Source organism: Rhinoraja longicauda, chromosome 44, assembly GCF_053455715.1.
Source record: "Rhinoraja longicauda isolate Sanriku21f chromosome 44, sRhiLon1.1, whole genome shotgun sequence".
NCBI classification, from domain to species: domain Eukaryota; kingdom Metazoa; phylum Chordata; class Chondrichthyes; order Rajiformes; family Arhynchobatidae; genus Rhinoraja; species Rhinoraja longicauda.
In genome coordinates this window covers 2,557,063-2,573,211 of record NC_135996.1, presented here as the reverse complement: position 1 = coordinate 2,573,211, position 16,149 = coordinate 2,557,063, and the positions used below count along the sequence as shown (strand labels likewise).

Genomic DNA, 16,149 nt, shown 5'->3' with positions numbered 1-16,149 from the left:
GTGTTATACACCGCTGACCCGTGCCGACCGGTACTGCACCCCAGTGTTATACAGTGCTGACCCGTCCCCACCGGTACTGTACCCCAATGTTATACAGACAGACCCTTCCCCATCGGTACTGTACCCCAGTGTTATACAGCGACAAACCCGTCTGCGCTCCGGTATATTTACTCCAGTTTTACATACGGCACTGAAACAGGCCTTTTGGCCCAACTATTCCGTGCCAGCCAAGATGTCCAATTTATGCTAATTGCATTTGCCTGCATCTGGTCCAGCTGCCGCTAACTATTTCCTATGTACCTGTCCAAGTGTCTCTTAAATGGTGTAATTGTACCTGCCTCAAGTACCTCCTCTGGCAGCTCGTTCCATACACCAACCACCCTCTGTCTGAACACATTGCCCCTCAGGTTCCTATTAAATCTTTCCACCCTCACCTTAAATCTATGTCCTCAGGTTCTCAATTCCCCTACTCTGGGTAAAAGACTTTATGCATTCACCCTATCTATTCCCCTCATGATTTTGTGCACCTCCATAAGATCACCCCTTAGCCTTCGGTGATCGAAGGAATAGAGTCCCAGCCTGCCCAACGTCTCCCTGTAGCTCAGGCCCTCGAGTCCTGGCAACATCCTCGTAAGTATTCTCTGCACTCTTTCCAGCTTCCCACCGCAGGGTGACCAAAAGTGAACAGAAAATTCTAAGTGCAACCTCTTGTGTCTCTCAACTACGATATTCAATACTTCTATATCCTACCAGGGTTGCGTGGCGGTAGAGTTGCTGCCTTACAGCACCAGAGACGCGGAGCTCAATCCTGACTACGGGTGCTGTCTGTACGGAGTTTGTACGTTCTCCCCATGGCCACGTGCATTTTCTTCAGGTGCTCCAGCTTCCTCCACGTAGATTAATTGTACCTAGTGTGTAGGATAGTGCTAGTTTGCAGGATGATCGTTGGTCGGCACGGACTCAGTCGGCTAAAGTGCCTGACTCCGCGCTGTATCTTTAAAGTCTAAATGCAAGAGCTTTAACAGCATAGATGTGCAGAAGGATCTTGGGGCCTAAGTAGTAAGGAAGGCATATGTGAAGTTTGCCTTCATTGGTTTGTAAGTTAATTAATAATAATAATAATAATAATGCATTACATTTATATAGCGCTTTTCAAACACTCAAAGACGCTTTACAGGGATATTTGACTTTGATATTAATTGTAAAATTGTTCCTAGTGTGTGGGATAGTGCTTGTGTATGGGGAAAGCTGGTCGACGCAGTCTCGGTGGGTAGAAGGGCCTGTTTCCATGCTGTATCTCTAAACTAAACTCCACTCCCCATCCCTTTCTCTGCGACATAGACAGCTGAATCTGGGCTGCCTTCAGTTCCCATGCAGAATCCATGGATCCCATAACTTTACCACCCTGCCCTCAAAATCACTTGGGTAACTCTGCCTCTCTCTGCCCTTTCCCGATCTACTATAACTCTGCCCTTTCCCGATCTATTATATTATCGTTACATTTTTACATATCTTTCATTCATTTGTTCTATATCTCTCCACATCACTGTCTATATCTCTCGTTTCCCTTTCCCCTGCAGTAAACTTGACTACACCTCCATTCCATACTATCTATTTCTCCGTCTCCGTCTCCGCCACCTCTGCTCCCTGGATGAGGCTTTCCCATCTAGGACATTCAGGATGTCCTCTTTCTTCAGTGAACATGTCCCCCCCCCCCCCCCCGCTGTCTTAGGTGGGTCCCTCACCCGGGTCTCCTCTGTGCCCAAAGATGGACCTAAAATGCTGGAGTAACTCAGCGGGTAAGACATCATCTTGGGAGGAAAGGAATAGGTGACGTTTCGTGTCGAGACCCTTCTTCAGACTGAGAATCAGGGGAAAGGGAAACGAGAGATATAGACAGTGATATAGAACAAATGAATGAAAGATATGCAAAAATGTGACGATAATAAAGGAAGCATGACATTGTTAGCTGTGTGCACGGTGAGAACGAGTGCAGACAACGAGACTGAACAAGACGACGTTGAAGCTGGTACGACTTGGCTGGGGAGGGATGGAGAGAGAGGGAATGCAGGGGTTACTTGAAGTTAGAGAAATCAAGATTCATACCGTTGGGTTGTAAACTACCCAAGCAAAATATGAGATGCTGCTCCTCCAATTTGCATTTGGCCTCACTCTGACAATGGAGGTGGCCTAGGACAGAAAGGACAGGGATTAAAGTGTGTAGGAAGGAACTGCAGATGCTGGTTTAAACCGAAGATAGACACAAAAAGCTGGAGTAACTCAGGGGGACAGGCAGCATCCACAACTCGTTGGTTCACTCATCCACTCCCACCATCCACAGGTACTTTCCCCTGCAACTGCAGGAGATGCAACACCTGTCCCTATACCTTCTCCCTCACTTCCATCCAGGGACCCCAGCAGCTTCTCCAGGTGAGACAGGAGTCCATATGGACGTAACCTCATCTACCGCATCCGGAGTTCCCGATGTGGACTCCGGGTACCTCGGCGAGACCAAGCGTGGACTGGACGACCGTTCCACCGAACACTTGCGCTCGGTCCACCAGGGCCTGCTGGACCTCGCGGTTGGTAGCCATTTTAACCCCCCTTCCCATTCCTACATTGACCTTAATGTTCTGGGCCGCTTCCATTTCCCGAGTGAGGCCACTCCAAAACTAGCAACAAAACATCAAAGCTGGAGGAACAGCTTGGGTAGCAAACAACCCATTAAATTAAATTGAATGTTCTTATTTTCAGTAATTTGATTTGATTTAGAGATACAGCGCAGAAACAGGCCCTTCGGCCCACTGGGTCCGCGCCGCCCAGCGATCCCCGCACACTAACACTATCCTACACCCACTAGGGACAATTTTTACATTTGCCCAGCCAATTAGCCTACAAACCTGCATGTCTTTGGAGTGTGGGAGGAAACTGAAGATCTCGGAGAAAACCCATGCAGGTCACGGGGAGAACGTACAAACTCCGTACAGTACAGCACCCGTAGTCAGGATCGAACCTGAGTCTCCGGTGCTGCCTTCGCTGTAAGGCAGCAACTCTACCGCTGTGCCACCGTGCCGCCCCTGATCCCCCCTCCCCCTCATTTCTGATTCATCTGACCACCCCCCTTCATACCAGTGCAGCCCCATTTCTCCCACCCACTAATTATCCTTACTCATTGATAGGATAGGGCGGATGCCGGCCAAATGGGACTAACTTAGACAGGGCATCTTGGTGTGCATGATTGAGTTGGGCCAAAGGGCCCGTTTCCGCATTGTATGATCATGACTCTAAATGCAGCCAACCCCATAAAGGTGCAACATGACCTCCTGACTCTTATACTCAAGGCCCCGACCAATGAAGGCACCCATACCCTGTGCCTTCTTTCGTTTGTTTATTTGTTTAGTTTAGTTTAGAGATAAATCGTGGAAACAGGCCCATCAGCCCACGGAGTCCTCGTCAACCATCGATCACCCGTACACAAGTTCAGTGTTATCACACTTTTGCATCCTACAAACTAGGGCAGATTTAACCTACACGTCTTTGGAATGTGGGAGGAAAACCACATGGAGTCACAGGGAGAATGCACGTACTCCACACAGGCAGCACCCGAGCATTGAACCTGGATCACTGCCGCTGTGAGGTAGTGGGCCTATTGCTATGCCACTCCTGTTGTGACACTTCATGGGAGTTATGGATTTAGACCCAAGATCCCCATATATCAATGCTCTTACAGATCTGGGCATTAACTGTATACTTTCCCCTTACAGTCGAACTCCCAAAGTGCAACACCTCACACGCCCCTGGAAATCCCTTCCCAATTTTTGACAGTATCTGCCACCTCACCGCCCACTCTGGATCTGGAACGGATCTATCTCCCACTGTATCTTTGACAAGCAACGAATGGCATGGTGGCGCAGCGGTAGAATTGCTGCATTAGTGCTTTCAGCACCAAAGACCGGGTTCGATCCCGACTATGGGTGCTGTCTGTACGGAGTTTGTCGGGTCTCCCCGCGTGGGCTTTTCCGAGATCTTCGGATTCCTCCCACACTCCAAATGCAGGTTAATTGGCTTGGTGTAGGTGTAAATTGTCCCTAGTGTGTGTAGTGTGTGTGCCGGCCCCGTACTGTGGCAATGCAGGCTGTGTTAGTGACCCATACCTCTTGATTAGTACGTGTGTCAGGGGTTATGGGGAGAAGGCAGGAGAATGGGGTAGGGGGGAGAGATAGATCAGCCACGATGGGCCAAATGGCCTGATCCTGCTCCAATCGCTTATGACCTTAGGAATGAATTCCACAGATTCACCCCACCCACTGATGTAAGAAATCTCTCCTCATCTCCTATTCTTTAATTCTGAGGCTACAACCTCTGGTCCTAGACTCTCTCGCTGGTGGAAACATCCTCTCCACATCCGCTTGATCCAGGCCTTTCACTATTGGGTAAGTTTCAATGCGCTCCCCCCCTCATCCTCATTAACTCCGGCGAGCACAGGCCCAGTGCCGTCAAACGGACAGTGGACAGCAACTGCATTGTCCAGCTAGTCTTTATTTCCGCAGTATCAATACAGGAATATAAAACTGTCGTCCATCCGTATACCTGATACATGGTCCAAATTGCTTGGCCTCGTCCGGGTGGAGGATCTGAGAGTCCAGAGTCGTAGAGCCAGTCCTGGCCCGAGGTATCTATGTGTCTGGGGCCCCATCCGACGATCCAGGGGCCCCATCCAAAGCAGCTAAGTCTAGGGACGGCGGGAGCTGATATAGACACAAAATGGTGGAGTAACTCAGCGGGACAGGCAGCATCTCTGGGTGATGTTTCGGCTCGACACCCTTCCTCAGACTGATGTCAGGGGAGTGGGCGGTACAGAGGTAAAATGTAGTCGGAGACAGTAAGACTGGTCAGAGAACTGGGATCGAGAGGGAAAGCAAGGGTTGCTTGAAGTTAGAGAAGTTAATGTTCATACCGCTGGGGTGTAAGCTGCCCAAGTGAAATAAGAGGTGCTGTTCCTCCAATTAGCGCTGGGCCTCACTCTGACAATGGAGGAGGCCCAGGACAGAAAGGTCAGTGTGGGAATGGGAGTTAAAGTGTTGAGCAACCGGGAGATCAGGTAGGTTTAGGCAGACTGAGCGGAGGTGTTCAGCGAAACCATCTCTGAGCCTGCACTTGGTCTCGCCTATATACAGGAGGACCGTGGGAGCTGTGTGTCCAGAGAACTGGCCTTGGGTATTGTTGATTAGTACGGGTGTCAGGGGTTATGGGGAGAAGGCAGAAGAGTGGGGTTAGGAGGGAGAGATAGATCAGCCATGATTGAATGGAGTAAACTTGATGGGCCGAATGGCCTGATTCTGCTCCCATCATTTAAGACCTTATGATATCCGTGTACCCTGCGGCCCCCTCCTGAGCATCTGGGGGGGTCCGTGTGCCTGAGTGTTTGTGGAGTAAGTGGCCTCAGCCGAGGATACTAGGCCCAGTGTGGGTGGGGGGGGGGGGGGGGGGGTGGTGGCTGGTTGTACTTCCTCTGGGCCCCTTCCCTCGGGCTGGCCGGCAAAGATGCAGAGGGTCGGCACCTCTCTGAGTCAGTGGGCGTGTGCTTCCCGGTCCCTCACTCAGGCTGGCCAACTGGGGTTGTCGTCCCTTGGGTCGGGACCTCTCTGAGTCGGTGGGCCCCTCACGGTCCAGGTCTCTCACGGGGGGGCTGACGGCGAAGGTGCTTCTGTCCCTGGGGCCCCCCTCACTCGCGCCTGCCGGTGGTGTGGATGTCCCCGGGGGCTGGGATCACCTCCTCTGGGTCGGTGGGCCCCTCAAGGCCTGTGGTGTTGATCCTCACGGGAGCGGGCCCCTCTTCACTAGGGTGGATGCTTCACGGGTCCCTCTTCACTCAGGCCTGGTAGCAAAAGTGCCTGCCCTCGGGCCCCTCTTCACTGTGTTGTTGATCCTTATGGGGGCCCTGTTTCGCTTAGCCCTGGCGGCGAAAGTGCCTATGTCCCGGGCCCCTGTTCAGTCGGGCCTGCCCGCAAAGGTGCCTCTGTCCCGGGGCCCCTTTTCATTAGTGTGTATGCTCCCCGGGGGCCCCGGGCCCCTCTTCACTGTGTTGTTGATTTTCATGGGGGCCCTGCTTCGCTTAGCCCTGGCGGCAAAGGTGCCTCTGTCCGGGGGGCCCTCTTCACTAGTGTGGATGCTCCCCGGGCCCCTATTCACTCGGGCCTGGCGGCGAAGGTGCCTCTGTCCGGGGGGCCCTCTTCACTAGTGTGGATGCTCCCCGGGCCCCTATTCACTCGGGCCTGGCGGCGAAGGTGCCTCTGTCCAGGGGCCCCTTTTCACTAGTGTGGATCCTCCCCGGGGGGCCCCCGGGCCCCTCTTCACTCGGGCCTAGCGGCGAAGGTCCGCCTCGACACCTCTGCGATGGCGCCGAGCAGCAGCAGCCAGAGCGGCGCCAGCACCCAGCATAGCGGCAGCTCAGCCAGGCGCTGCAGGCGGGCGGCCAGCGCCAGCAGGAAGGCGAGCTGCAGCAGCAGCGCGCACAGGCCGAGTGCCCGGCGCCTCAGGCCGGCCCGCTCCGCCTCGGCCCCCGCTCCCGCCGCCGCTGCCGCAGCCGCCGCCTTGCAGCGGCCCGCCAGCCGTGCCAGCAGCAACGCCAGCAGCGCCGCGTCCAGCAGCCAGAGCGGCACGAAGACCAGGAACCAGCTCCAGCCCAGCGTTTCCTCCATCTTCAGCACCAGCACGATAAGGAAGAGCAGGCCGAGCATCCAGGTCAGCAGCACCCGCTGCGCTAGCGACATCCTGCAAACCCCAGGCCCAGGCTCGGGCTCGGGCTCCGGCCTGCGCGCTAGGCCGCACTGGGCGTCGCCATGGAAACCCCGCCCCGGCCGGAACCGGAAGAACCCGGCGCCGGACGTGACGCTGGGGGGTGATTGGGGAGAGCGGTGTGATTGGCTGCCGGGCCTGTGGGCAGAGACCGCGCGGGAGGGCCGCCTGTGATTGGTGGTTGCGGGATGGTCGGAGGGCTCTGGTTGACCACTCCCTTGCGGGATGCGCTTCTGATTGGCGGGCGCGGTGGACGGGAGCACGATGATTGGCTGCCCTGGGAGGGTGGAAGGGGGACGGGGATGTTTTGACCGGGGAGACTTCCCCCACTCTCCTGGCGACACCCGCGGGGAGAGTCTCCCATCCAGACCCTCACCACCCCTGGAAATAACCTCCCAGACCACTGCTCTCTCTCCCCCCCCGATCACTGCTCTCTTCCCCCCCCCCCTATCACTGCTCTCTTCCCCCCCCCCGATCACTGCTCTCTTCCCCCCCCCCCCCACTGGGGAATTAGCATTGAGCGTCGGATTGGCGGGGCTGCGAGTTGTGCGCGGTTGCTCTGGATGGTGAGGCGCGCGTGTCCTGGTGATTGGCGGGTTCTTGGGGCGGGGTCTCACGGTGATTGACGTGGTGGTTGGTGGAGGGGGCGGTCCCCTGGTGAGTGCGCGTGTCCCGGTGATTGGCAGGCTGTGGACGGGTCCATGGTGGGAGGAGTGTTCTGTTATTGGCGGGGTTGCGGGTTGTGAACAAGTCATGGGCGGGCCCGGGGCGCGGTCTCCGTGATTGACGGGGCGGGTTGTGTTCGGGGCTGTGAGTTGTGGGCGGGTCCAGGGCGGGGATTGGCGGTTCGGGGGAAGGGGGTGGAGCTCGGTCTCGGGGTTGTTCGCGGATGCTCTGGGTGGGGGGCGTGTCCTGGTGATTGGCGGGTTCCCGGGGAGGGGTGATTGGCGGGTTCCCCGGGAGGGGGCGGGGCGCGGACTCGGTGGTTGACGGGGCGGTAGTTGTGGTTGGGGGGGCGGGACGTGTCCTGGTGATTGTCGTGTTCCCGAGGAGGGGCGGGATGCGGTCTCGGTGATTGACAGAGGGGTAGCTCTGGGTGGAGGGGGGCTGGTGTCCTGGTGATTGACGGGTTACCGGGGAGGGTGCGGGACCCGGTCTCGGTGATTGACGGGGGAGGAGTGGGGGGGGTTTGTGGGCGGTTCCTTCCCCGGGGGGCGGGGCCTTGTCGCGGGTGCGCGCGCAGGCGGGCCGGGCGGCTCCCGGCGGGCAGTGCGCGGGCGGGCGGACGGACGGACGGGGCAGGGATGGCGGAAGGTTCTGGAAAGCGGCGGATTAAAGTGACGGTGAAGACGCCCAAGGACCGCGAGGAGTTCGCGGTGGACGAGGAGGCGTCCGTGCGGGAGGTGAGAGAGAGAGAGAGAGGGAGAGGGCAAGGGCAAGATGGGAGGGCAAGGAATGAGGAGCAGAGGGTGAGGCCCGGCGTCACCCGCGGGGAGAGTCTCCCCCTCACCCCCGGCCCCAAACCCACTGCCCTCCCCTCCCCTCCCCTCCCCTCCCTAACCTCAGCCCCCCTCTCCTCCTGCTCTGCCTGATTGCCTCCCCGTCCCCCTACAGATCTCCCACAGATCTCTCTCCCCCCCAACCCCAAACCTCTACTCCCACAGATCTCTAACCCCCCACTACCCCAGATCTCCCCTCAACCCCAGATCTCTCTCCCCCTGAACCTCCACTCCCCCAGATATCCCCCCCAACTACCTCTCCCCCCCAACTACCTCTCCCCCCCAACTACCTCTCCCCCCAACTACCTCTCCCCCCAACCTCCACTCCCACAGATCCCTCTCCCCCTGAACCTCCACTCCCCCAGATATCCCCCCCATCTACCTCTCCCCCCAACCTCCACTCCCACAGATCCCTCTCCCCCCCCAACCTCTACTCCCACAGATCTCTAACCCCCCACTACCCCAGATCTCCCCTCAATCCCAGATCTCCCCTCCCCCCAAACCTCTACTCCCCCAGATCTCTCTCCCCCCTGAACCTCCACTCCCCCAGATATCCCCCCCAACTACCTCTCCCCCCAACCTCCACTCCCACAGATCCCTCTCCCCCCCCAACCTCCACTCCCACAGATCTCTAACCCCCCCACTACCCCAGATCTCCCCTCAACCCCAGATCTCCCCTCCCCCCAAACCTCTACTCCCCCAGATCCCTCTCCCCCCTGAACCCCCCACTCCCCCAGATCCCTCTCCCCTCCAACCCCCACTCCCCCAGATCCCTCTCCCCCTCATTCCTCCACTCCCCCAGATCCCTCTCCCCCCTGAACCCCCACTCCCCCAGATCCCTCTCCCCTCCAACCCCCACTCCCCCAGATCACTCTCCCCCTCATTCCTCCACTCCCCCAGATCTCTCTCCCCCCCAACCTCCACTCCCCCAGATCTCTCTCTCTGCCCCCCAAACCTCTACTCCCACAGATCTCTCTCCCCCCCAACCCCAGATCTTCCCTCAACCCCAGATCTCTCTCCCCAACCCCAAACCTCTACTCCCACAGATCTCTAACCCCCCACTACCCCAGATCTCCCCTCAACCCCAGATCTCTCTTCCCCCCTCAACATCCACTCCCCCGATCTCTCTCTCCCACCCCTCCAACCCCCACTTCCCCAGATCTTTCCCTGAACCCCTACTTCACAGATCCCTCTCTCCCACACCTCCACTCCCCCAGATCTCTCTCTCCCCCGCTGAACCTCCACTCCCCCAGATCTCCCCCCAGCTACCTCTCCCCCCGAACCCCCAACCTCCACTCCCACAGATCTCCCCCCCTCAACCTCCACTCCCACAGACCTTCCCCCAACCTCCACTCCCACAGACCTTCCCCCAACCTCTACTCCCACAGATCTCCCCCCCAACCACCACTCCCCTCTCCTCGAACTTCCACCCCCAGATCTCTCTCTCTCCCACCCCTCCAACCTCCACTCCCACAGATCTCCCCCCCCAAACCCCCACTCCTCCAGATCTCTCTCTCTCCCGCTGAACCTCCACTCCCCCAGATCTCCCCCCCCCGAACCTCCATTCTCACGGATCTCTCTCCCCCCAACCTCCACCCCCACAGATTCCGAACCCCCAACCCCCCCTGATTTCACTCTCCCACCCCCCAAACCTCTACTCCCACACTCTAACCCCCCACTACCCCAGATCTCCCCTCAACCCCAGATCTCTCTCCCCCCAACCCCAGATTTCTCTCTCTCCCCCAGATCCCTCTCCCCCCCAACCACCACTCCCCCAGATCCCTCTCCTCGAACCTCCACCCCCCAGATCTCTCTCTCCCACCCCTCCAACCTCCACTCCCACAGATCTCCCCCCCCAAACCTCCACTCCTCCAGATCTCTCTCTCTCCCGCTGAACCTCCACTCCCCCAGATCTCCCCCCGAACCTCCATTCCCACAGATCTCTCTCCCCCCAACCTCCACCCCCACAAATTCTGAACCCCCAACCCCCCCTGATTTCACTCTCCCACCCCCCAACCTCCACTCCTACAGATCTCCCCCCAAACCCCCACTCCCACAGATCTCACTCTGCCACACCCCCCAAACCTCCACTCCCCCGGATCCCTCTCCCCGAACCCCCCAACCTCCACTCCCCCAAATCTCTCCCAGAACCCCCACTCCCACAGATCTCCCCCCCCCGAACTTCCACTCCCACAGATCTCTCTCCCCAAACCACCCAACCTCCACTCCCACAGATCTTTCTCTCCCACCCCCCCCAACCTCCACTCTCTCCCCGAACCCCACTCCCCCCCCTGATTTCACTCTCCCACCCCCCAACCTCCACTCCCCCAGATCTCACTCTCCCACCCCCCAACCTCCACTCCCCCAGATCCCTCTCCCTGAACCCCCCAACCTCCACTCCCCCAGATCCCTCTCCCTGAACCCCCAACCTCCACTCCCCCACAACCTCCACTCCCACAGATCCCTCTCCCTGAACCCCCCAACCTCCACTCCCCCAGATCTCCCCCACAACCTCCACTCCCACAGATCTCCCCCCAACCTCCACTCCCACAGATCTCTCTCTCCCACCCCCTCAACATCCACCCCCACAGATCTCTCTCCCCGAACCTCCCAACCCCCACTCCCCCAGATCTCTCTCTCCCCGAATCCCCCCAACCTCCACTCCGACAGATCTCCTCCCAACCTCCACTCCCCCAGATCTCTCTCTCCCCGAACCCCCCAACCTCCACTCCCACAGATCTCTCCCCCTGTACCTCCACTCCCACAGATCTCTCTCTCTTTCTCCCCGACCTGATTTTACCTCCTCTAGATCTCTTCCCCCGAACCCCAGTCATTGCCACCCACCCGGAATTCCCTTCCTTTCCCCTGCCCTGATTCCCTTCCTCTCCTGGTCTTGATCTCTTGCCCCTGTCCCCAGTCATTGCCCCACCTGGACTTCCCTCCCTTTCCCTTTCAGATCTCTCCCCCCCCCCCCCCCCCCCCCGGATCTATCTCACTAAACCTCTCTCCCTGCCCTGATTGCCTCGGCTCCCCCTCCAGAGCACCCATTCCCTAATCGTCCCCTTCCCCTTGGATGATCCCTGGGCTCCCCCCCCCCCCCATGCCTATGTTCCACTGTCTGTCCCTGGTGCTCTCTCCTTTTTGTAGCATCCCTCATCCCTGGGATGGCCAGCGTGTGCTTTGGCCACTGTGCCTCCACATATCCGTGTGTATAAGACTGCAATGGAGGCAACGTGATGGGGAGATTTGGCAAACTGGATTGCGATGTTCAAGCGCTTAATGCCTGGTGTTTGGGAAGAGCCTGTGATGAATCCCCATGCATTTCCAGTGGCTGCCATGTGGTTCATTTTATCGCGCTAAGTGGTGCCATACGGCAACCTTCTCCGCCTCTGTGAATATCTGCCCAGATGTTTGGGCTGATCTCCCCCTAAATGATCGACCAGGACACACTTTGGATGGAGCTGGGACACTGACCCAATGAGTCATGTTCTCCCCTCTCCCATTGGGCGAAAGGTAGTGAAGTGTGAAAACACACGCTTCCAGATTCAGCAACAATTTGTTCCCAGCTGCTATCGGGCAGCTGAACCATCCTACCTCAACCAGAGAGCAGTGCTGAACTACTATCTACCTCTTTGGTGACCCTTGATCGGACTTTGCTGGCTTTACCTTGCACTAAATGTTATTCCCTTGTACTGTGCTGCAAATGTACTGTAATACACTTTATTGCTTGATTGTAATCATGTGTTGACTGCTAACCATATAGCACGCAACAAACGTGACAAGAAACTAAACTGAAGTTCAGTTCTGGTTTAAAAAAAACCCTCAAAGTGCTGGAGTAACTCAGCGGCTCAGGCGGCAAATCTGGAAAATGAAGTTAAGTGACATTTTGAATCAGGGCCCTTCATTAGATTATTGAAGAATAATGTTCTGAAACGTCACCTATCCATGATGCTGCCTGACCCGCTAAGTTATTCCAGCATTCCGTGTCAGTTCCTCATTTCTTCCTTTCCTGTCTTATGGGCAACAGCACCGCAGTGTTCATTGTCAGTTTGTGGGCAGTGGGATGATCATCCATGTTTGTGGGCAGTGGGATGATCATCCATGATTCGATCTCACTGGAGACAGCCACTTTGATCAAGCCCATTATACTAAAGAAAGGGTCTCAACCCGAAACGTCACCCATTGCTTCTCTCCAGAGATGCTGCCAGTCCCGCTGAGTTACTCCAGCTTTTTGTGTCTATCTTTGGTTTAAATCAGCATCGGCAGTTCCTTCCTACGCATTATACTGTTGTCCTGGTGAGTCTCATTGTCTGTAGCTAGTTTTCACCTAGCCCACAGCCTACAATAGCCAGTTTCCTTTATCGTCGTTACTTTTTTTTGCATATCTTTCATTCATTTGTTCTATGTCTCTCAATATCACTGCCTATATCTCTTGTTTCACTTTCCCCTGACTCTCAGTCTGAAGAAAGGTCTCGATCTGAAACGCCACCCATTCCTTTTCTCCAGAGATGCTGTCTGACCTGCTGAGTTACTCCAGCTTTTTGTGTCTGTCCACAATATCATTACCTTTGTCCAAATCCACTTGCCTTTATTAGCTTCCATATTATCTCCATGACTGCCTTCATCTAGTAGAATCCTGTTTCGTGCAGGATTCTAAATGGCATTAGTCTTTTTACTTTATTTTCCTGCAAGGGTTCTTAGTTATAATTTGGGGCTGGGGGTGATCTTATAGAGGTGCACAAAATCATGAGAGGAATAGATAGGGTGAATGCAGTCTTTTACCCAGGCTAGGGGAATCACGAGCCAGAGGACATAGCAGGTTTAAGGTGAGAGGCGGAAAGATTTAATAGGAACCTGAGGGACGACTTCTTCACACAGACGGGTGAGGGTGTATGGAACAAGCTGCCTGAGGAGTTAGTTGAGGCAGGGACTATAACAACATTTAAAGGACACTTGCATTGCTACATGGATAGTTTAGAGGGATATGGGCCATACGCGGGCAGGTGAGACTAGTGTAGGTTGGACAATTGGTTGGCATGGGCAAGTTGGGCCGAAGGGCCTGTTTCTGCGCTTTAGGACTCCATGACTATGATTGTATGACTAATTATATTGTAGAGCTAAACCTCGTTGTATTCCCCAGTTTAAGTAATTCTACGGCTCCTGTTACAGGGAAAGTAGAGTTTAGTGCTCTGGCTCTCATTTATATTAGGATGTTAGTGATGGGGAGTGGGAGGAGATGAGGGCATTAGGATTGTAAGCTTTATTGGGGTAAGGAGGGGAGTGTGATGTGAGGGTGAGGATTAAGGTTGAAGAATCACTCTTGTCTTTCATTCATTGAAGTGTAGATTGCAAACAGCACATCCAAAGCAAGATATAGGATATAAACACAAGACTGGTGGCATTCTCAGCTGGGCAAGCAGCGTCCATGGATGGAAAACCAGTGCTAATAACGAGTTAACGTCTTTCATTTGTTGTTGACTGGGGGTTGTTCCTGTTGACATACTCACTAGGCTGTTATAGGTGCTGGATTTGGTTTAAATATTGTATTTCCCACCTTTTAAAGACTTCTCCAGAAGCCCACTCCCCCAATTTCCTACCCTCCTAACTTTCACCTTCCCACCCCTGTCTCGTAATCATCTCCACCCCTTTCTTCTTTCTCCATCTGAAGCTTGAAAGCACGCACCACCAGACTCGGGAACAGCTTCTTCCCCTCTGTTATCAGGCTCCGTCCATAAGCTAGAGTACTTGTCCGATTCACCTCTACCCCATTGCGGACATTGGACATTGTCTCCGGATCTGGGACAGAGTGCAGAATATTGTAGCACTACAATGGTGGGAATTGTATTCTGCACTCTGTATCTTCCCATTTGCTCTACCTATTGTACTGAGTTTGGCTTGATTGTATTTATGTAAAGTATTAAAGGTCGACACAAAACGTTGGAGTAACTCAACGGATTAGGCAGCATCTCTGGAGGAAAGGAATGCGTGACGTTTCAGGTCAGAACCCTTCTTCAGACTGAAAGGCCAGAACGCGTGACCTCAGGAAGGGTGGAGACCATAATGGCCCATTGTTGGCTGAGGAAGATGTGTTAACGACAGGGGTGCAAGGATGGGAACAGTGGAACTGGTAGGATAACTGGGGTGCTGGAGGGGGAAGAAAGGGAATGCAGGAGATACTTGAAATGAGAGAAATCAATGTTCATACCCTTGGGTTGTAAGGAAGGAACTGCAGATGCAGGTTTAAATTGAAGGTGGGCACAAAATGCTGGAGTAACTCAGCGGGACAGGCAGCATCTCTGAGAGAAAGAATGGGCGACGTTTCGGGTCGAGGCCCTTCTTCAGACTCCAAAGATGCACAGGTTTGTAGGTTATTTGGCTTTGGTAAAAAAATGTAAAAGTGTGTAGGATAGTGTTAGTGCACAAGGTGATCGCTACACGATGCGGACTCGGTGGGCTGAAGGGCCAGTTTTCATTCTGTATCTCTAAACTCTAAAGTAAAGACCAGAGGGCATAGCTTTAAGGCAAAGTTTAAAGGAGATGTGCGGGACAGGTTTTTATTTACACTGAGGGTGGTGGGTGCCTGGAACGTGCTGCGGGGGTGGAGGCAACTGCGATTGTGGCGTTTAGAGGCTTTTAGATAGGCACATGTATATTTCCAAGAATGGAGGGATACGGATCACATCCAAGCAGAGGAGTTGAATTTGGCAACATGTTTGACATGGACATTGTGGGCTGAAGCGCCTGTTCGTGTGCTGTAGTGTTCTATGTTCTAATTAAACACTAAGGCAACACATGCTTAGATTGGAAACTCCATCACACTGCGATGGGAAAGGACTCCGTTCTACTGCCTGGAAAACCCATGAATGTGGTGGATGGAAAGAGCCAGCAGTCTGCTGATCTTGTGGCATCTGTCAGCGGCTCGGGTATCTGAAGGGTCGCTCTACTGAGAATAGTGCCTCCATCTCGCAGTGCACCATCCTGTCCAGACTCACCACTGGTGGCGCAGCGGTAGAGTTGCTGTCTCACAGCACCAGACACCCGGGTTCGATCCTGACTACGGGTGCTGTCTGTACGGAGTTTGTACGTTCTCCCCGTGACCTGCGTGGGTTTCCTCTGTGAGCTCCGGTTTCCTCCCACACTTCAAAAACGTACAGGTTTGTAGGTTGATTTGGCTTCTGCAAATTGTAAATTGTCCCGAGTGTGTGGGTTAGTGCTTGTGTACAGGGTGAATGCTGGACGACATGGGCTGGGTGGACCAAAGGGCCTGTTTCCACGCTGTATCTCTAAAACCAAAACTAACAAAACACTTCACCAGAGTGTTCAAATAAATGGTGTGGGTGATTGTCAGGGGAGTAGGAGGCAGTCTAGGTCTCCAGGTTCACCCCGCGGCAGGAGAGCAACCACTGTGAGTGTCTCGGCTGGACAAGGGAGGAGGCTGTCATAGAGCTGATCAGCACGGAAACAGGCCCTTCAGCCCAACTCCTGCGTGCTGACCAAGTACAGGGTGAGCAGATGTGATGAGTGAGTCAATAGTTAGATGCGCTGTTGTGTGGTTCCGTGACTCTGGGCATGATATCAAGGATGGCATCTTGCCTCCCTGGTGCAATGGGCAAGATTAAAATGGGAGGAAGAGGGGGAGGGGCAAAATGTTACCGTCTTGGTTGACAGAAAGATGAGGTCCTGCAGTGAGACTTTGGGGAGCTAAGAGCGACATTAAACAGCAAGATCTCAAAGACAGTAATCATCGGATTACTCACAGTGTTATGAATATCCTAAATGCAAGGGGCTTTAAAATAGAACATGTGAATGTGTGGAAGAAAATCTTAGTTTAGTTTCGAGCTGCAGCGTGGAA

At 54.8% G+C, this 16,149-nt stretch overlaps 2 protein-coding genes across 2 annotated transcripts in view; one reads left to right on the top strand and one right to left on the bottom strand.

Moving 5' to 3' along the window:
* Positions 1–4,500: 4,500 nt before the first annotated feature.
* LOC144612263 (transmembrane protein 60-like) lies at positions 4,501–6,858 on the bottom strand. The gene has a single exon (XM_078431821.1). It carries the CDS (start codon positions 6,771–6,773, stop codon positions 6,354–6,356), a length of 420 nt encoding a protein of 139 aa, XP_078287947.1. The 5' UTR covers positions 6,774–6,858; the 3' UTR covers positions 4,501–6,353.
* A 1,178-nt stretch (positions 6,859–8,036) lies between these two features.
* ubqln4 (ubiquilin 4) overlaps positions 8,037–16,149 on the top strand; it is a 100,599-nt gene continuing 92,486 nt past the window's right edge. The window contains exon 1 of the mRNA XM_078431902.1: positions 8,037–8,201. Within this exon, the coding sequence (XP_078288028.1) occupies positions 8,103–8,201 (99 nt within the window). The 5' untranslated portion in view covers positions 8,037–8,102. The remainder of the gene's footprint in view (positions 8,202–16,149) is intronic.

Bases quoted from the DNA above. Each gene is read 5' to 3' on its own strand.
- LOC144612263 (XM_078431821.1), bottom strand. From the start codon at position 6,773: ATGTCGCTAGCGCAGCGGGTGCTGCTGACCTGGATGCTCGGCCTGCTC.